Genomic DNA, 20,940 nt, shown 5'->3' with positions numbered 1-20,940 from the left:
TAAGTGACTTGGGTGGAAAAAAGGGGCATCATTTCTCCCCTCTTCTTGTTATTTATTCATTCACTAGCTGATAGCATGGTGTTGCCCGTGTATTTATTTATAGGGGGAAAATGTCCGGACCAAATGTAATTTCTAATGTTGGATTTTCCCCCTTACCAGAGAGAGCCCCCTTGTGGAGTGCTGTGAAGCTGTTACCATGGCAACTCCACTGCACTGCACAGTAGAAGCCATTTTAAGGCACAACAGGCTGTTGTGCATCTTAACAGAACACACACCCCGAGGGGTGTTAGGAGTGTCGTACCCCCACAGTATTATTTTCCAGAGAGTAAATCATTTGTGTACCAAGTTTGGTTGAAATTGCGTTCCAGAGTTATGATGGAACATACACACACACACACAGCTCTTTATATATATATATATAGAAGAGAAGAAAGAAAAAGAAGGAAGGAAGGAAGGAAGGAAGGAAGGAAGGAAGGAAGGAAGGAAGGGGAGGAGGAGGAGGAGGAGGAGATGATTATTATTAAATTTACAGTATATCACAGAAGTGAGCACAGCCCCTCACATTTTATAAATATTGAAGTATATCTTTTCATGTGACAACAATGAAGAAATGACACTTGGCTACAATGTAAAGTAGTGGGTATACAGATTGCATAACCATGTAAATGTGCTGTCCCCTCAAAATAACGCAACACAAAAGTGTTAATGTCTAAACTGCTCGCAACAAAAGTGAGTACACCCCTAAGTGATAATACTCATTTCTGTGATATGCTGTATATGCCGCCAGTCAGCAAAGCAATGCTGTGGCTTACGATTAAAATCATAAATATGACAGTTTTAAAAATATTTACTTACGTTAATATTAAAAAAAAAATTAAAACTACTTATGTACTGCAGCGATCCATGCCAAATAATAGGGCAGATGGAACTCACTGCCACAAGAAGTGACGTTAAAATGACAACTTTCTGTAAAAGTGGGAACAGTGCCGGGAAAGGGAATATTTGCTGGGCACCCTCTACTAAATGGGCTTAATGCTCTTAACCTTTAAATGGATTTTTTTTTTTTAGCAGAATTGGCCCCGTTGGTACGTTGAAGCAAAGAAGCACTAAGAATATTGCAGCTTCTTAAAACTTACCCTGGTTTATAATAGCAGATAAGCTCCACTTCCAAAAGGCTAAGCAATCCTGGGCTTGTTACAGCTACTTTACAGCTAATTTAATTTTAAAGCGTTTCTGGAGGTTGCCATTAAAAAAAAAAAACACACCAGACTTTCTTTGGAGGGGCAATTGAAATAACTTGTCCTGATCCTTTTTTTTTTCCACGGTGACTTGATCCTATCACAGCAAAAAAGACCTGCCTTTAGATGGCGTCAGTAAAGGAGGAGGAGGAGTTATTTTTGGTGAAAAGGCAAGAGTGGTTGAATTTCTTTTTTTTCCCCCTTCTTCTCCTTCTTCTAATTTAGCCTGGCAAGAGTTTCCTCTTTTTTTTTTTTAAAAGAGCAACCTATTGCACCCCACACTCCTTGCTAACCTCTCTCATAGACCTTTTGCATTTGGAAAAAGAGCCTTCCTCCACACTCCCTTTAACCCGTTAGCCTGCATTTCTTTCCTTTTTTAAAAAAAAAACCCTCTCCTTCTTTCTCTCTCTCTCTCTTTCTTTTTCTTCCCCACCTCCTCCAGCTGTGGCTTAGGAAAAGCCTTGCTCTCAAGTCTGGAGCACTTTCTGACAAGAGGAGGAAAAAAAACACACACGAATTTGGGGGCAGCCAAGAGAGAAAATAAAACACAAGCCACTTTCACAAAAGGGTAAGCAAAATTACTTCTTTCTCCCTGCTCCAACCTCTCTCTCCCCCCCCCCCCCGCTCTCTCACCCCCTTTCTCCAGCCCTGGCTGGCCCCTTGAAGTTTGCCATCCCAGCAAAAGGCTCAAAACCCCGCGCCCAGGACTGGGGACTGCCATGCTACGGAGCTGGTGGAGCTGAGCGCGGCTTGCCCAAGGGGTTTGCTCCAGCTGAGAGCGGTAAGGTCCTGAAATCGGGCAGGATTCCTCTCACCTTCTGGGTGGGAGGTGGGGGGAAGCATGAGGAGCGGGGTGATGGGGGGGGGAGGCAATGCTTGCCAGATGTTCCCAAAGCTTCACACGTATGCAGAAAACGGCCTGTCATTGTTTCTCGTGAGCCAACAGATTGGGGTGCTGCTGCTGCTCCTTTTCGCCATAGTCCTCGACCATCTGGTTGCAAAGTTGCAGTTTGCATCTCCCTCAAGACATTGGGTTTTTTTTTTCCCCCCTTTTGGGTCTGCTTTTAATTACCTGTCTTCTGTGGCAGCCTGTCAGGCGGTGTGGAATTATATGTCTGCCTTTCCTTGCCCTGCCCTGCCCTCCGACTAGACAGCCCGCTTCTCTGTCTGCCTCTATCTCTTATCTCTCTTATTTTTCGGTTTTGTATGGCAATCTCTCCTTTTTATTTTTCCTGGATGGTTTTGCAAAATACCCCATTAACGGCGGCGCTAATTTTGCAAGAGCGTCTGGAGAGCTGGCACCGCATCTGCAAATCATATGTTCTTCAGACTTAGATCCTGGAAAACATCTGAAACCCACCCGCACCCCCCCCAATCTAAAATTAAAAATTGAAAAAAAAGCCAAAGCACCACCCATTTAATTAATCCCTTGGAACATATTCTTTTAATATATTCAAGTAAACATTTGTCAAGATGGAAAGCCCAGAGTTTACATCTCATGGATTAGAAGTGCAAATAACAAGAGCTTAATAAAAGAGGTTTAGCCTTCAAGACAAGTTGGAATTGGATCAAGATTAGAATCCAGATGTTTGGGAGCTCATGCTCTGGGGGAATTTGCAGACATTCTGCTCCTTTAATAGATGTGCAAAAGCAGAAGTGAAACAGAATGACAAAGCCGAAAGATAACATTATGGGTTCACAACCCACCTACCCCTCATGCAGCCAGAGAAGACATGCTATGGATCCTGCCTGGCAAGAAATTTGGGTGGGCAAGGTCCAGGAGAAGAGCCTTCTCTGCTTTGGCTCCTGACCTCCTGTGTGTTTGTGTTTGTGTCTTGAAATTGCTCTGGAGGTGTAAAGGAAAAGCCACCTCTTGTGGTATTCCGTCCTTTTCTCCCCCCACCCCCCAAATCCCCATCTTCTTTTAATCTTTTAATGTTATATTTTTAGTATAACTATGATTATTCCTGTTACTGTTTTAGCTTTTAGTGTTTATAAGATGCCCAGAGTCGCCTCAGGACAAAATGAGCAGCATATAAATCAGACAGACAGACAGACAGACAGACAGACTACAGTACAGAATGGATGGATGGATGGATGGATGGATGGATGGATAGATGATAGATAGATAGATAGATAGATAGATAGATAGATAGATAGATAGATAGATAGATAGATGTCCTGCAAGATGATCTCTTTCTACTTAAAACTTTGTATGAAAGCAAGTCCACCACTTTTTAAAACAGGTTGTGTTTTTTTTATCAGTGAACCATCATATCATCAACAAATCCTTCTTAAAATATAATTAGAATCCCTTTGCACTGCGCATAAATAAATCAAATAAGTAAGTAAGTAAGTAATAAAAACCTGTTAGATTACCTCTGTCTGTCTTTTAATGAAAGCAAGTCCACTACTTGGACTTTCTTGTATCATCAACAAATCCTTAAAATGTAAATTAAAAGCCCTTTGTTTTAATTAATTGAATCCATCAATTTGGGTGCTACATATCCAAGGAGAAGAATTCACTTCCTCTGGGTTATACCTAATCTGCACATCCAAGATAAATACTTCAACCGAGATGGAATTACAATTTCTGTCTTTAAATTTTGCCATGAAGTTCTTGAATTAAAAACAACAAGTGTAAAAGAGGCTGGTATGAGATGAGAGTGTGCACAGAAAAGCATGGAACTGGAAAAAAATATGTTCAAAGATTCTATATCTCAGATATATCATGCTAGAAAATGTGCTGTCAATGTATGTATGTGTATGTGCATGGATATATTTGTATATGTGAAAAATGTACACAGAAAGATATATCATTGTTATGCAGAATATTAAAATGTTTAAATGTAATACAGTTAATTTAGGAAGGAAAATAATACACTGGTAGAAAATTTGGGAAGGACACACTTCTTCCTCTGAAATGACAGACAGTAAATTTGATTTATTTATTATTTTATTACCGTAATTAGATCTATATCCTACCCTTTCTTTTTTCTTCTTCCACTGTATTCCATCAGTTCAAATCTACTTTCTATTCATTCTTTCTTTTGGTTCAAATATATTTCCTTCCTTCCTTCCACCTATCTACATATGGCCAGATCGTGCCATATACAGATGGAGAGGCTGAGATTGTGAGAAATAGATCTTTGAGTTATACCAGTTGCTTTGTTATGACTAACTCCAAAAAAAGCATCACAACCTGGATCTAAAATTCTGACAGTGCTCCCTGCAGTCACATGACTGGAGTCTGAGTTCTTGGCAACATGGCTGCCTTTATTGTGGTTGTGCAGTGTCTTGCAATTATGTGTCCACGTTTTACAACAGTTTTGCCAGAAAGCAGCACTAACTTCCAGTTTTCAACAAAACTGCGCCTATGGGTTGGCTTTTACAACCACAGCATTTGCTTAACAACTGTTGTGTCCATTTTATGATTGCCGTGTTTGCTTAATGACTGTCACACCATGAAAGTTGTAAAATCAAATTGTGTGACTCCTGTTACAACCATTATGATTGTAATGGGCAGGCTGGCTCCATTGCAATCATTACTCCAGATCTACCTGTAGGTGCTCCTTAAAGTGGATTCATAGCAGATGACTGAATTATTTGGTTCCTGTACTGTGCAGTATCTTAATTCACAGTTGTTGGAGAACTAGCAGAATAGAACTGGAATGATTCTAGTTTTGTTTGTAGGCTTCCCAGCAGGGGTGAGTTTCAACCGGTTCGCGGCGGTCCCTGCGAACCGGTTGGTCGGCAAACCCGGAAGTAAGTAACTTCCGGGAACGGCGAAGGGTGCGCCCGCCCGCCCGCGGTCCTTACCCGGTTTTGATGAGTTCTGCGCTTCTACGCATGCGCAGGACGCATACAGCGCCTGCGCGATCCTCCAGGAGCAGCTGGAGCGTCGCGCAGATGCTAGTACGCATGCGTGCACCGCACGCGTGCACGAGGACGCCGCCGGCCTCATTCCAACCGAACCGGTTGGAACGGGGCGAGAAACCCACCCCTGCTTCCCAGTTGCATCTGTCTGGACACAGTGCCTTCCAAATATGTAGCAGGTGGAATTCTGGGAAATATAGTCCCAACATTTATTGAAAGTACAGTGCCAGGCTGAGATAAACTGAGATGATCATGGTTTAATCCAAGAAATTTCTTCCCATGTGCATCTGCCCTGGAGATGCTGTGGTGATGGTATCAAAAGGGTGGGTGGATTTCCCTTAACCAACTCTCTGATTACCACGAGGGAGAAGATTTAGGTGAAAACTCAAAGAAAAGGGGAAATTGAGGGGTGGCTTTCCTCAGAATTTTCTTCATTCTGCTTGAGATCTCCAACATGTTAAATAAATCACAGGTTCCATCCTACAAACATGAACTACAGGATGGAAAGCCCTGCAGAAAATGTCCTGATTTGCTTCATAGCACAAAAAAAGAGGCACCCCTTGGAGCAAAAATCAATCCTCATCTGATTTCCATTAAGATCTTCTCAAACCAGAGACCGAGCCAAATGGCTAAATTCTCTCCGGCTCTGGTGGTGAAAGGAAGACTAGCTGCCCTCCCTCCCTTCCTCTCCTCCACAACAATATGTTTGGAGGAAGAGGAGGAGGAGGAAGGGGGAGGGTGGGGAGAAAAAGTCTACAACAGAGTAACTGTATTTGAGTTGCCAAAATTCAGACATGCACTAGAGGGCAGCAAAGAGAAGCTCTCTTTGCTGCCCTCTAATGCTGCGATGGGGAACCTATGCCAGAGGTGGCACACAGAGCCCTATCTGCGGGCACGTGAGCCGTTGCCCAGCTCAGCTCCACTGCACATGCGCACGCGCCTCCCGCCGGCCAGCTGATTTTCAGGTTTCCTGCTAGGCCCAAAATAAGGCACGGAGGTCGGGGGGTTGCCCGTATGTGCAGGAGCTCGTTGCATTATGGGTGTGGCATGCACATAATTTCAGCACGTGAGGACAAAAAGGTTAGCCATCACTGCTCGAACATTTGCGATTTTGCAGCTCTGATATGACAGTCCCTGTCTAAGACAACCTTCTGGTGCTTCCCAGATGCCACCAGGTAAGGCCAAATAGGCCGAGTGGAAATGCAGCTACATGTTCCAACACATCTGGAGGACACCAAGTAGGAAAGCTGAGCCAGCGATTTCCTGAATCCGCAGAAATTTAAAGCACGAGTGAAAAATGCAACAGGACCAGAGGCTTGGCGGGGGGGGGGGGGGATGCAGATAAAAGACAGACTGGTGGGGGGGAAAGCATTGGGTTGGGTGTCCATCAGCTGGGACTGGGAGTTGCTGAAGGGTAATGAGAAGTAATTATTCATAAGCGCCCAAGGGAAGCTGCTTCACGCACTGAAATGCGAGGCAATTAATGAAGCTGAGGTAAACCAGGCCTCAGCCTGGAAGGCTGACAGAGGAAAAATGCTGACTTCAGACAGGCATGCTCTGAGCTGAATTCCTTTCTTGCTATTCCTTTTTCTTTTCTTTTCTTCTCTACCATCAGCTGAATGAATGTCTCTTTTTTTCTCTCTCTCTCTCTCGTTGCCTTTTCTTCCCGTGATCCATTAACCGGTTCTGCTTCGCTCTTCCATCCATTACTTTGCCAGTTTCGGGTTTCCCTCCAGTCTGCTCAAATCTCTTCTCGTTCCTTCTTCCCTTCTCTTTCTTTTCCTCCTCTGCTGACGTTTTGCTTCCTGCGCAACGTCCACTTGATATTTCTGAATCGCTTTTCGGTCTCCGCGTTCTCTTCTCCGTCTTTTCTCCGTTGGTTTCAAGAGGAGAGAAAAAGGCCACGGAAGTCAAGAAATTTGAACAGCTCTCTTATCATCCGTCTGAAAAATGTTTTCCCATTGAAGCATTGGCTCATTTGGTGCTTTTGTAACCAGTTTTGTTCCAGAACTTTAAAAAAAAATTTTTTGAAGCACCATGCTTCATTTTATGCTCTGCACACATGCCTTTCCCCCCCTTGTGTTCAGTCATGTCCAATTCTCAGAGTCTGCCTGGACACGTCCCTGCAGTTTTCTTGGCAGGTTTTCCAGAAGTGGTTTGTTTGTTACTGCCTCCTTCCTAGGGCTTAGAGAAAATGCCTGGCCCAAGGTCACCCAGTTGCTTTTACGCCCAAGCCAGGACTAGAACTCACAGCCTCCCCAGTTTCTAGCCTAGTGTCTTAACATGGTAAACCTCTGTTAATCACATATGAAAGAGTGAGATAAACTTCAGCTCTTTTTTCCGTCACTCAGTGGCGAAAATGCTACAGGTAATTGTCCACTTACAACAGTTAATTCAATGGCCATTCGAAAAATGTGACTTACGACCATTTTTCACACTTATGACTGTTGTAGCATCACCATAATCACAGGATCAAAATTCAGATGCTTGGCATCTGGCTCATGACCATTGCAGCAGTGGTGGGATTCAATTTTTTTTTTACTACTGGTTCTATGGCTATAGCTTGGTGGGCGTGGCATGGTGGGTGTGGCAGGGGAAGGATACTGTAAAATCTCCATTCCCTCCCCGCTCCAGGGGAAGGTTATCACAAGATTCCCATTTCCTCCTGATCGGCTGGAACTCAGGAGACTGAGAATAGATGGGGGCGGGGACAGTCAGAGGTCGTATTTACCGGTTCTCCAAACTACTCAAAATTTTAGCTACTGGTTCTCCAGAACTGGTCAGAACCTGCTGATTACCAAACTCTGCATTGCAGCAGGGGTAGGTTCCAGCAGTCACAAATGCCAATTCACTTGTGGCCGGGCCGCGCATGCGGACATGCTCAATGCAATACAAATTGCTCTGTGCATGCGCAGAAGCAAAAAACAAGCGAACCAGCATTAGTGATTGCCGGAACCCACCCCTGCTGCAATGCTGAGGTGGTATTTAGCAGGTTCTGATCAGTTTTGGAGAACCGGTAAATACGACCTCTGACTGGCCCCGCCCCCATCTATTCTCAGTCTCCCGAGTTCCAGCCGATCGGGAGGAAATGGGAATCTTGCGATAACCTTCCCCGGTAGCATACATTTTGAGTAGCGTAAATTTTGGGGGCGTGGCAGGCCTGTGTCATTGCTGGTTCCAGCGACCCAGGCCGCCAAACCATTACTGGTTTGGCCGAACCAGTCTGAACTGGTAGGAACCCACCACTGCATTGCAGTGTCCTGGGATCATGTGATCACTCTTTATGACCTTCTGACAACCAAAGTCAATGGGGAAGTTGGATTCTCTTAACAACCGTATTATTAATTTAACAACTGCAGTCATTCACTTAACAACTGTGGCAAGAAAGGTGGTAAAATGGGGCAAAACTCAAGTGTCTCACTTAACAGAGATTTGTGGGTTAATTTGGATTGTACGTTGAGGACTACCTGTATTTTAATATTTCCTGTTGTTTCCCTCCCCCCCCCCCCCACTTTCCCCCCCTCCCCCCCTCCTCTGCCCCCTGCTACTGTCGTCTCCACTCACTATCCAACCTCCTCCAGTGCAATGCAACAGAGAACTGGCACATGCTGAAGGACGAGATCCTGCTTCAACACGCCTTAAACGTCCCCCATCCTCACTGCCTTCCAGAGAGCGGCTGAGGATGATCACGGAGGACCCTGGAACCTCTCTTGCAGTGGCATAAGTGGTGGCTCAAAGAAAGAAATGTTGGGGCAGAGTCGGTCAACTTGGTCCAACCTAGCTGATACTATAAAGAGCACTGCCGCCCAAGATGGCAACGGTCTGGAGATTTCTCACCTGGACACTTGTCTCTACCATGTCTGCAGGCAACCTTCCTGGCTATACCTTTCAGTCACAAGGTACAGTGCAGTGGTGGGTTTCAAATTTTTTTAGAACTTCTTCTGTAGGTGTGGCCTGCTTTGTGGGAGTGGCTTGCTGGCCATGTGACTGGGTGGGAGTGGCTTGCTGGCCATGTGACCAGGTGGGAGTGGCTTGCCAGCCATGTGACTGGGTCGGCGTGGCCAACTTGTAAAGTGTGGTGAAACTCACTTAACAGCGCTCTTGCTTAGCAACCAAAATGTTGGCTCAGAAACTCTGGCATTTGAAGCACGCAAGTCTTAAAGCTGTCAAGTTACAAGACCCTCGCATCCCTAACCCTTTAGAAAAAAAAAACCCAGGGGTGTTCAAACTTGACAGCTTTAAGACTTGTGGACTTCAACTCCCAGAATTCCTCCTCTCGCTCTTCATCTTGATGATGTACGGACAGGTGGGGGGAGGGAGCTGGAACCGGTTCTAAACAGCACGGTAGATTTGTGGAACCTCTTCTATAGAAGCGGTTAGAACTGGCAGGAACCCACCCCTGGTACAGTGTTACTGGCCCAAAGCACAGAGTTCTACCATGGTTAATGATATTTAAAATTTTGTATTTCTAGTCCTAAAGCCAAAGGTAGACAATATATGGCTCACCGCCTCATAGGACCTTCAGTCTTGTTTCTGCAAAGGTCACATTGCTAACATTCAGCTGCATGAGCCGAGGTGGTGCAGTGGTTAGAGTGTAGTTCTGAAGACTATTTCTGATTGCTTACTGCCAGCTGACAGCTGTCTGCAATTTGGCAGATCGAATCTTACCAGGGTGAAAGTTGACTCCGCCTTCCATCCTTCCGAGGTGGGAAAAATGACCCAGATTTTTGGGACCAATAGGCTGATTCTATAAATGCTTAGAGAGAGCTGTAAAGCACTGGGAAGTGGTATATAAAGGCTGCTGTTTTTGCTAGCCATTAACCTTGCATTGGTAGTGCAAAGTGTCACCATTATTCTGCGAAAATCCTAAAATAGAACAGGTAGGTGAACGTGCCAAAGGAATTATCCAGAGTGATGGGGCACAAAAGGATGAACAACCTATCAAGTCATTTTAATCTTTCCCTTAATCAGGGTGTTCATCTTTATTTTTTTTAAAAAAAAAACAACCACTATCACCAAACCAAATAAAATAGTGTTATGCTTCTATGCACATACAGTCCAAAAACTTGGATGGGGGAAAAAATACTACTTATTTTCACTAACTGGTCCATCATTTAAATTTATTTATTGCCTTGTTATTGTGTTAACGGATTAATAAAGAAGCACATATATTCCAATATTATATATTTGATCTTTTTCAACATTTTTGAAAAATAAAGTCGAGTTGTTGTTTAAACTGTTCAGTCGTGTCCGACTCTTGGCAACTTTATAGGCAAGTGCTCTCCGTGATACCTAGCACAGCTTCTTCCAGTTGTTGGATATTCATCTTTGTATCAGTTTTGATGTTATCAAGCCAATGTGTTCTTTGCTTGCCCCCTCTTGTTCCATTAACCATTCCTAGCACCATTGACTTCTCCATTCTCCAAAGAATTTGCATGCATAACATAACCAAAGTAAATCAGATGTCAGAGTCGGACAGAGAGGAGGTTGGGGAGGAACGTGGGCCAGTTCCTTAACAGGAGGGATGCGGGAGACCCCTTGCAGGGTAGGGCTGAGGACTATGCTCAATTCTTGGCGGACAAAATAGCTCGGTTTCGGTCGGACTTGGACTCCACCGCAGTAGACCCAGCCGAGACACAGGAGGACCGCTTGGCAAATCATCTCTGGGTTGAGTTCCAGGATGTTGCCTCTGGGGATGTGGACAAGGCCATTCGAGCTGTAAGTGCCTCCACCTGTATTCTGGACCCGTGTCCCTCCTGGCTGGTTGCCAACAGCAGGGAGGTGACACATGGCTGGATCCAGGCGGTCGTGACCGCCTCCCTTCGGGAGGGGCACTTCCCCGCCGTACTTAAAACGGCGGTGGTGAGACCCCTCCTGAAGAAACCATCCTTGGATCCAGCCATTTTAAACAACTTTCGTCCTGTCTCCAACCTCCCCTTTATCGGGAAGGTTGTTGAGAAGGTGGTGGCCTTCCAGCTTCAACGGGCCTTGGAGGAAGCTAGTTATCTTGACCCCTTCCAGTCCGGCTTCAGACCTGGTTACAGCACAGAAACCGCTTTGGTCGCATTGACCGATGATCTCTGGAGGGCCAGAGATGGAGGCTATGCATCCATCCTGGTTCTCCTTGACCTCTCAGCGGCTTTCGATACCATCGACCATGGTATCCTTCTGCGACGACTGCGGGAGGTGGGAGTGGGAGGCACTGTTTTACGGTGGTTCTCCTCCTACCTCTCGGACAGGTCGCAGTCGGTGTTGGTCGGGGGGCAGAGATCGTCCCTGAGGCCCCTAACATGTGGGGTGCCACAGGGTTCGGTCTTATCCCCCCTACTATTTAACATTTACATGAAACCGCTGGGCGAGATCATTCGGAGGCACGGGATAAAATACCACCAATATGCGGACGATACGCAACTGTATCTGTCCGCCCCGTGCCAACTCAATGAAGCGGTGGACGTGATGAACCAGGGTCTAGAGGCCGTTAGGAACTGGATGAGCGCTAACAAACTGGTACTCAACCCGGACAAGACCGAGTGGCTGTTGTGCTTCCCTCCCAATAATTTGGCGAATGTACCAACACTTAGGCTGGGGGGTCAAATTTTATACCCCTCAGATAGGGTCCGCAACTTAGGAGTCCTCCTGGACCCACAGCTGACTTTTGACCACCAGCTGTCAGCTGTGACCAGGGGGGCATTTGCCCAGGTTCGCCTGGTCCGCCAGTTGCGGCCCTACCTAGACCGGGAGGCTCTCACAACAGTCACTCGAGCCCTTGTGATCTCTAGGCTGGAATACTGCAATGGGCTCTACATGGGGTTGCCCTTGAAGTGCATCCGGCGACTACAGTTAGTCCAGAATGCAGCCGCGCGAGTGATAGTGGGCGCACCGCGGTTCGCCCACGTTACACCTGTCCTCCGCGAGCTGCACTGGCTACCTGTTGGTCTCCGGGTGCGCTTCAGGGTACTGATGACCACCTTTAAAGCACTCCATGGTAGTGGATCTGGGTACTTGAGAGACCGCCTCCTGCCGATTACCTCCCTTCGACCAATTCGATCGCACAGACTGGGCCTCCTCCGAATCCCATCTGCCAGTCAATGCCGACTGGCGACCACACGGAGGAGAGCCTTTTCTGTTGCAGCTCCGACCCTGTGGAACGATCTCCCCGCTGAGATCCGTACCCTCACCACCGTCCAGACCTTCCGCGCAGCCCTCAAGATCTGGCTCTCCCAGCAGGCCTGGGGATAGGTTCCTAATTCACCCGCCCGAGTGTTTGATTGTTGAACGAAAGTTGCGTTTTACTATTTTTTTCTTTGTTCACATTTTGTTTTGTTTTTGATGTTGCACTTCCCTCCCTTGTGATTGTGAGCCGCCCTGAGTCCCCTCAGGGAAAAGGGCGGCCTATAAATTTTAATAAATTCAAATTCAATTCAATTCAATTCAGTCCTGGGGGCTGAAGAAAGCTCAGACGAGGGCTCTGCGTCGGAGGCAGAGAGGGAGCTAGACAGCCGTGAGGCAGAGGAACAGCTGGAGTCTGTTCCCAGTGTGTGAAAGTGCAGAGCTACCAGAAGACAAGAACAACTAAGAAAGCAGGGTCGACTTAGGAGTAAAGCCACATTTTGGAGGTGATTGGCCCCTCCCATAGGAAACAATTCATTTGGTGATTTCAAGAGTGGAAAGTTCTGTTTGTGACTTTAAGATGTGCCAAGTTTTGCCTGTGGTTGGAAACTAGTTATTTGGCAGCTCTCCAAATGAGATAAGGTTCGTGTTGATAAACATTCCTCTGAAGACTGTTTATTAAGCCTTGCTGACTGTGAATGAAAGGAATTGACAGTCGTGTAAATAAAAGGGGTTTTGCCGGGACCAAGACTCTCCCCCTTGCTTTTTAAGGAAGCCTGCGTCAGAACAGTAATCTTGTGATTTGGGCTTCTATGATTTTTATACAATTCAGCACCTCCCTGTTACTTGCTTTGGCTGGCTGTGGTATACACAATAATTTATGCCAGCACCATAGTTCAAAGTTGAGCACAGGTAGTCCTTGACTTACAACAATTCATTCAGGGACTGTTCAAAGTTACCACAGTACTAAAAAAAAGTGATGTTTTTTTTCACAGTCATGTGATCAAAACTCAAACACTTGGTAACTGACTCATATTTATGACGGTTGTAATGTCCCAAGGTCATGGGATCACCTTTTGTGACCTTCTAACAAGCAAAGTCAATAGGGAAGCCAGATTCACTTAACAGCCACGTTGCTAACTTAACAACTGCAGTGATTCACTTATCAACTGTTGCATGAAAAGTTGTAAAATGGGTCAAAATTCACTTAACAACTGTCCGGCCTAGCAACAGAAATGTGGTCTCAATTGTCATAGGTCAAGGACTATCTGCATAACTAGTTTTATCTGAGATCCAATGTATGATTACTGCAGTGGTGGGTTTCAAAAATTGTTTGAACCTACTCTGTGGGTGTGGCCTCCTTTGTGGGAGTGGCTTGCTACCCATGTGACTGGATGGGAGTGGCTTGCCGTCCATGTGGCCGGATATGAAGATGCCAACGACACTTGTCAGAACCACCTTAAATTACCGCACACACAGCACTGGCATGCATAAGAATATGATGTCAACTTGTTTTTTAAAAGGCATCTTTGGTTTGCGTTAAAACAACTTCAACACACGCAATGTTCTGATTGCACCACAAACGCAGTAGTCATCCTTACCTTTCACAGAGGCACTGAGTTTTATAAATAAGAGCATGATAGTGTAGAATAATCATATCCAAGGACCAGTGGTGGGTTTCAAAATTTTTTGGAACCTCTTCTGTAGGTGTGGCCTGCTTTCCGGGTCCACTGGTGGAACCTCTTCTAACCGGTTCGGTAGATTTGACGAACCGGTTCTACCGAATAGGTGCGAACTGGTAGGAACCCACCTCTGCTGCATAACTAGTTTTATCTGAGATCCAATGTATGACTAGTGTATGTATTTTATTTTACACATCTAGACACATTTTTTTTTCTGAGATCAGATACATTGCTCTTACCAAACTCTCAAAAGGGTCCAAGGAACTAAAAGGTTAAATACCCTGATTTAAAGATCCTTTGAGGGCAGATCACCCTCCTCAGTTACCCTTTTCCTATTCTCTTCTGCCTTCACAGAAGAATTTCTCTCAAATCTCAGCCACTACGAGATTGCCTTCCCCATCCAGGTGGATCAGAATGGGGATTTCCTCAGTTTTGACATAAAAGGCCATCAGAGATGGAGGTCCCGCCGGAGTGCAGGCCACCCCTCCTACGACACGCCTGAACAGCACGTGTTCTACAAGGTCTCTGCCCACCGGACCCAATTCCTTCTCAACTTGACGTTGCACACCAACTTGCTGGCGAGGCGCTTCCGCGTGGAGTATTGGAAAAGAGGCGGAATAGACTACCAACATGAGTTCCATGAAGATTGCCACTATGCTGGTCATTTACAAGATGAGTACCTGAACTCAAAAGTTGCTATCAGTAATTGTAACGGTCTGGTAAGTGTCTTGTTTTCTTCCTAACTCTTGTGGGATTCACAAAACAAAAAATTTGCTGGTCATTTTGAGCAACATTTTTGCCGGGCTCCAAAAGACACGCTGAATGAATTCAAAGCGACTGAATGAAAGAAATTGTAGTTCATTACAAACATAACCTTACAGATAGTCCTTGACTTACAACCACTTACAACCAGTTGTGAATGCTCCAACATTGGATATTTTAAAGAAGAGACTGGATAACCATTTGCCTGAAATGATATAGGGCTGTGATGGCAAACCTGTGGCATGCGGAGCCATTTGTCATGGCACGGGAGGCATTGCCCGGTCAACTGACCAGCACACATGCGTGCGCTGGACAGGTGACTTCGGCTTTCTTTTATGGATGTTTTTCGCCCTCCAGAGGCTTCCCTGAAGCCTCCAAAGTGCAAAAAAACAGCCCTACAGGCAAATCAGAATTCCTGAACTTCTGGGTTTCCTGTAGATCTGTTTTTTGCTCTCCAGAGGCTTCAGGGAAACTTCTGAGGCCTCCGGAGGGTGTCCGGGGCGGGGGGAGGCTGTTTTCACCCTCCCCAGGCTCCTAGAAAGCCTCTGGAGCCTGGGGAAGGTGAAAAAAATCGCTGCAAAAGCGGGGGGGGGGGTATCGCTGATCTCATGCATACGCGTGCACGGGGGGTTCACACGCATAGCATTATGGGTGTGGCACACCAGTGCATGCGCCCCCCCCGTGCACCCCCCGCTTTTGGCACATCAGCCAAAAAAGGTTTGCCATCACTGGTATAGGGTTTCCTGCCTAAGCAGGGGGTTGGACTAGAAGATCTCCAAGGTACCTTCCAACTCTGTTATTCTATTCCATTCCATTCCATCCTATTCTATTCTATTCTATTCTTTATTCTATGCTACGCTATTCCATTGCATTCCATTCATTCATTAAGCAACTGCTCAAAGTTGCTGTTCAAACTGTTACACCAGTCCTCACACTTACAACTGTCACAACATCCCCATGGCCATGTGATCAAAATTTGGGCACTCGGTAACCAGAATGCATGCGCTTAACAACTGTGGCTCGAAAGGTCGTAAAATGGGGCCAAACGCACTTCAGTGCCTTGCTTTGGGGACGTAAATCAAGGACTACCTGTAAAAAAAAACTTGACAGACTGGTGGTTTGCCTGTGGGAAGGGGAGAGTGTGGTGAAATTCTTTCTTCTTCCCAAAAAAATGCCTACAAGCAACTTGCAACTGTGATGGCTATTTGCAAACCACGCCAGTAGGGCATGAAATAGCAGCTGGGAAAGCAAAGCATTTGCCAGGAAAAAAAAAGGGGTCAAAGGGTAAAGCCGCCAGATTCCTTCTGCAAAAATCCAGCGGCTAAGCGGATGACAGCAAAGAGTTAGTTTTCTGCATCTCTTTGCCGCCCCCTGGCCACGGTCCATATTTTTGCCACCCCAGATCCGGTAACGAAAATTGACCTCTCCTTCCTCCCAGACTTCAGGCTGCTCCGTTGCTCCACCATCAAAGCAAATGCCTTCATTTTTAACATTGCTCAAACAGCTTCGTTGCCAAACCGCTCCTACCATTAGGAAGTTTCTTCTCATGTTTAGCTAAAGTGTGCTTGATTGCCAAATCCCACCCATTTGTTTAAATTCCTAATGCAGCGGGCTCCATTTCGGAAATGAGGCCAGGTAATTTGAAGAGAATTTTATAAGCGTCCCTCGGAGCCTCTGTTCTTTACATCTCCCCCCCCCCCCCGCTCTGCCCCGCCGTACCACAGACACACATGCCCCCCCAACTGCTGTGCTCCTCGCCAAGAGTTTTCTTCCCCCTTCCCAGCTGCCTCCATCGACTGATCCTTGAGTTTCTGGCAACTTCCCGCCAAACTATCCTCACACTACCTCGCTTGTGTTTGGAATGATGGCCTCTGGCCAAGAGCTACAAAGCTTTCATAGGAAGCGAGAAACCACTGCTGGCCCATCACTTCCCCCCCCCCCCCGCCTCGCAGGGCGGCTGAAGTTGAACGCTTAGCTGCAGGCACACAAGAGCGATTCAGGGCTTGTTGTGGTGAGGTTGGCAGAAGCTGGGGGTTTCAAAAGATCTTTAAATTCGCTAAATTTCTTAAGAACTGCTTCTATTATTTTTGCTTTTTTTATGGAAAGTTTTTTTAAAACTTTTTTGTTCTCTATATACAATTATAGGTCTACATTCACATAGTTATTATTCTTTTTTACATTTGTCTTTCCATTTACAGGGTTATAACATACCCTTTGGGTTGCTTTGTTTACCATCCCTCACCTGTTTTTTTTCCTTCTTTCCTTCCCACTTCTTTCTTTCTTTTTCTTTTTTCTTTCTCTTTCTTCCTTGCTCTTTCTTTTCTCCCTCCCTTCCTTCTCTACTTTCTTCCTTCCTCCTCTCCTTTCCCTTCCTTCTTCCCTTACCTCTCCCCTACTCCTCTCTTCCTCTTCCCCTTCCTACCCTCTCTCCTTCTCCCTTCCATCTTCCTCTCCTTACCTCTATCTTCCTCCCCTCCTCTTCCTCTCGTCTCCTCTTCTCCTTTCGTTTTCTTTTTCTGTTGTTGTAGGTGTCTCTTTCAAATCTCACTTCATGTTTTCTTGGGATGGTATTTCCGCAAACCCAAATATAATTTGGTATCATTTCTTATTCCCTTAACCTTCGCTAATCTATCCTAATTATATTTCCCCTCCCCTTTAAGAACTGCTTCTAGAAGGAAAATAACACCTCTGCTATTTTCTTACACTTCTTTTTTTATTTAAAAAGTTTTTTATTAAATAAACATTAAAAACATTGGACATAGTGTGACATTTCTAGCAGAAACGTTTCCATACAGTGATTAGATCTTACCACAATTACATTTTATATCCATTACATACAGTAGATGTATGTAGTCAGTCAGATTACCTGTCCGTTGATCCTTTCTTTTATATAATTATTAATGATATAAATACATATCCGATTCCTACCTATCACACATTCTTAATACCATATTTTCCGATTCTTAACTTGTCTGTGTTTTTCTGTCCCGGCCTTTTTCCCTCATTTCTAACCATCGGTACCATTTCTCTCAGATTTCATGATATTCCGCCTCATCCTTGTCTTTGAGCTCTAAAGTCAGTCTGTCCATCTCTGCGCACATCAGTATCTTATTTATTATTTCTTGTTCCGAGGGAGTCTCCTTATTATTTTCCTATACTTCTTGTTGTTGTTCTGCAATTATCTCAAATTAAACCAGAGCTATAGAAATTCATTAAGGAATGTAAAATACAACACAATAACAGAGTTGGAAGGGACCTTGGAGGTCTTCTAGTCCAACCCCCTGCCTAGGCAGGAAACCTTATACCGTTTCAGACAAATGGCTATCCTACATCTTCTTAAAGACTTCCAGTGTTGGGGCATTCACAACTTCTGGAGGCAAGCTGTTCCACTGATTAATTGTTCTAACTGTCAGGAAATTTCTCCTCAATTCTAAGTTGCTTCTCTCCTTGATTAGTTTCCACCCATTGCTTCTTGTTCTACCCGTAGGTGCTTTGGAGAATAGTTTGACTCCCTCTTCTTTGTGGCAACCCCTTAGATATTGGAAGACTGCTATCATGTCTCCCCTAGTCCTTCTTTTCATTAAACTAAACATACCCAGTTCCTGCAACCGTTCTTCATATGTTTTAGTCTCCAGTCCCCTAATCCTCTTTGTTGCTCTTCTCTGCACTCTTTCTAGAGTCTCCACATCTTTTCTACATCGTGGCAACCAAAACTGGATGGCCGTATTCCAAGTGTGGCCTTACCAAGGCATTATAAAGCGGTATTAACACTTTATTAAGTGTATAATGTGTATAGGAGCCTTTGATATATAAGAGCTCTTGACAGTACAGTCCGTCATTGACTTACATCCATTTGTCTAGTGACTCAAAGTTAACAGTAGCACTTTAAAAGTGACTGTTATAACCAATCCGCACACTTAACATAGTTACAGCACCTCCATGATCACATGATCAAAATTACTCACTCTGAACTCACTCTGTTACATGGAACTAGGGATTCGAACTGCCGGCCTTTCTGATCGACAAGCTCAGCGTCTTAGCCACTGATCCACCGCATCCCTGAGGGAGTGTTACATAGATACATATCCTCCCCTGAGCAGGCAAGACATTGATCTAAAAAATAACCAAGTCTGGAAATCACCCCACTTAAAGAAAGTGGCAGAACAGACACATCAGACTGAATCTATTAATTGTGTTGTCCCAAAGGTGTTTTTTTTTTTAAAAAAAAGAGGCAACTGGGTTTTCTTTGTTTTTTTTCCTTGAAGAAGTTTTGCTTCTTATCCAAGAAGCTTCTTCAGTTCTAAGAGCCAGTTCTTCCATCAGAACTGAAGAAGCTTCTTGGATGAGAAGCGAAACCCCTTCAAGGAAAAAACAAAAAGAAAGTAAGTCCAGTTGCCCCTTGAAAAAGCACCTTTGGGACAGCCATGAATTAGATGACTGAGAATCTCCATAGATATTAATTGTGTTCTTTTTATTGAATGCAAGCATGCAGTTTCCTGCCCCTCTTTCTTCCAGCATGGTGTGATAATTGCAGAGGATGATGAGTATTTTATTGAACCCCTGACACTTGGGGTCAATATCAGTGAGGAACAAGGAAGAGAAGGAAGCCCTCATGTGATCTACAAGCGATCATCTCTCCAGCACCCACATATGGACACAGCTTGTGGTGTGTTAGGTAGGAGCTCTGTTTAACTGCATTGGATGAAGAAATGTCTTATTGGGATTTCTATTATATTTTTATATTTAGAATAAATACGTTTCTAGGCCTCATTCTTTTTTTTTAAGTGCTTTAAAGGACATTTGGATCAGTGGTGGGATTCAATTTTTTTACTACCGGTTCTGTGGGCGTGGCTTTGTGGGTGTGGCATAGCTTTGTGGGTGTGGCAGGGGAGAATACTGCAAAATCTCCATTCCTTCCCCACCCCACTAACCTGCTTTCCAGCTCCATTCTGCTGTTCAGGGGAACAAAGAAGATCAGCTGGGAGGCAGCAGGGGCGGGGCCAGCCTATTTGCCGGTTCTCCGAACTACTCAAAATTTCTGCTAGGGTTCTCTAGAACCTGTCAGAACTGGCTGAATACCATCTCTGATTTGGATGCTTATTATCTGAAATTATGTAGATAGAGGACTGTTGTTGTTGTTGTTTATTAGTTTTGTATGCCGCCCACTCCCAAAGGACTCCGGGCGGCTCACAATAAAACAAGGGAAGGGGGATAAATAGGACAAGACAACAAGTTAAAAATATGCAACATTCGCAATTGAAGCGGGGCTGGATACTTCAACAGCCCACAGCCTGTCGGAACAGCCAGGACTTAGTAGTTGCATGGAAGGCCGGGAGGGTAGTAAGGGTCCGGATCTCCATGGGGAGCTCGTTCCAGAGGGCTGGAGCAGCAACAGAGAGGGCTCTCCCCCCGGAGGATCGCCAGCCGACATTGGCTGGCGGATGGAACCCGGAGAAGGCCCAACCTGTGCGATCGAACCGGTCTTTGGGAGGTAATTGACTAAGACTTAAGGGGAGGGGGAGTTCTTGGAACATTCTTATATTTTCTACCCTTCCTATGATTAGCAAAGCACACAAAAATTATGCAAAGTGAGGGAGGCTGGGGGCAACAGAAGGTTATTATCAACATGTAAGAGTTTTATTCAAGTTCCTATTGGCAACCACAAAGCCACACTCATTTTTTTTCCCTTTGCATTAAATTCAGGGTAGTTAATAGGCTGGATTAGATTAAATGTAGGAGACACCACAAAGGTCAATAACATTAAGGCAGAAACTTTAAAAAGCTATCCAGCTAGTTTAAAAATGTTTTACTCCAGCAGACATTTGGTTTGAGGACGGAGTTGTGGATTTGACATGCGGCCAGGGAGAAGAGAAAGAGACACATACCACCTCTCCAAATTGTGATGCTGGAATTCATGGGATTAGATTCCCAGTTTCCGGAAGGAGGAGAGGAGAGCGAGCCAGCTGACCTTGGGTGTCTGACATTTTTTTTTACATTAAAGCTGCCAAGCTTACCCTTTGTGTATTGATACTGCGTTATATTCCCCAGCTGAAAAAGAGGGAAAATCTGTTTCCAATTTGTTTCTTGGAAAACAAGAACTACTGGACAAATGTAATCTTGGAACAAGAAGTGGGCGCTTTGAATTCAGGTCCTTACCATCAAACACCGCCTCGCCTCCTTCCATTCCAGATTTTGTTTTACTGTTGATGTTTCATGCAAAATCCAACATGCCTGCCTCTTTCTGAAAAATAATGGCTAATCCAGATAGGCCA

General features: G+C 45.1%; 1 protein-coding gene across 1 annotated transcript in view; it reads left to right on the top strand.

Moving 5' to 3' along the window:
- The first annotated feature begins 1,634 nt into the window (after window positions 1-1,634).
- The window catches only part of ADAMTS10 (ADAM metallopeptidase with thrombospondin type 1 motif 10), an 80,325-nt gene continuing 61,019 nt past the window's right edge, over window positions 1,635-20,940 (top strand). Inside the window, exons 1-4 of the mRNA XM_087703094.1 lie at window positions 1,635-1,806; window positions 8,696-9,013; window positions 14,261-14,625; window positions 19,184-19,343. Coding sequence (XP_087559220.1) covers window positions 8,926-9,013; window positions 14,261-14,625; window positions 19,184-19,343 — 613 coding nt within the window. The 5' untranslated portion in view covers window positions 1,635-1,806; window positions 8,696-8,925. The remainder of the gene's footprint in view (window positions 1,807-8,695; window positions 9,014-14,260; window positions 14,626-19,183; window positions 19,344-20,940) is intronic.

The sequence above is a fragment of the Thamnophis sirtalis genome, unplaced genomic scaffold (genome assembly GCF_051295495.1).
Source record: "Thamnophis sirtalis isolate CommonGarterSnake01/CBP01778 unplaced genomic scaffold, rThaSir2_p1.2 scaffold_1, whole genome shotgun sequence".
NCBI lineage: Eukaryota > Metazoa > Chordata > Lepidosauria > Squamata > Natricidae > Thamnophis > Thamnophis sirtalis.
The sequence above is the reverse complement of the archived record's forward strand: the minus strand, read 5'-3'. Positions and strand labels throughout refer to the sequence as shown.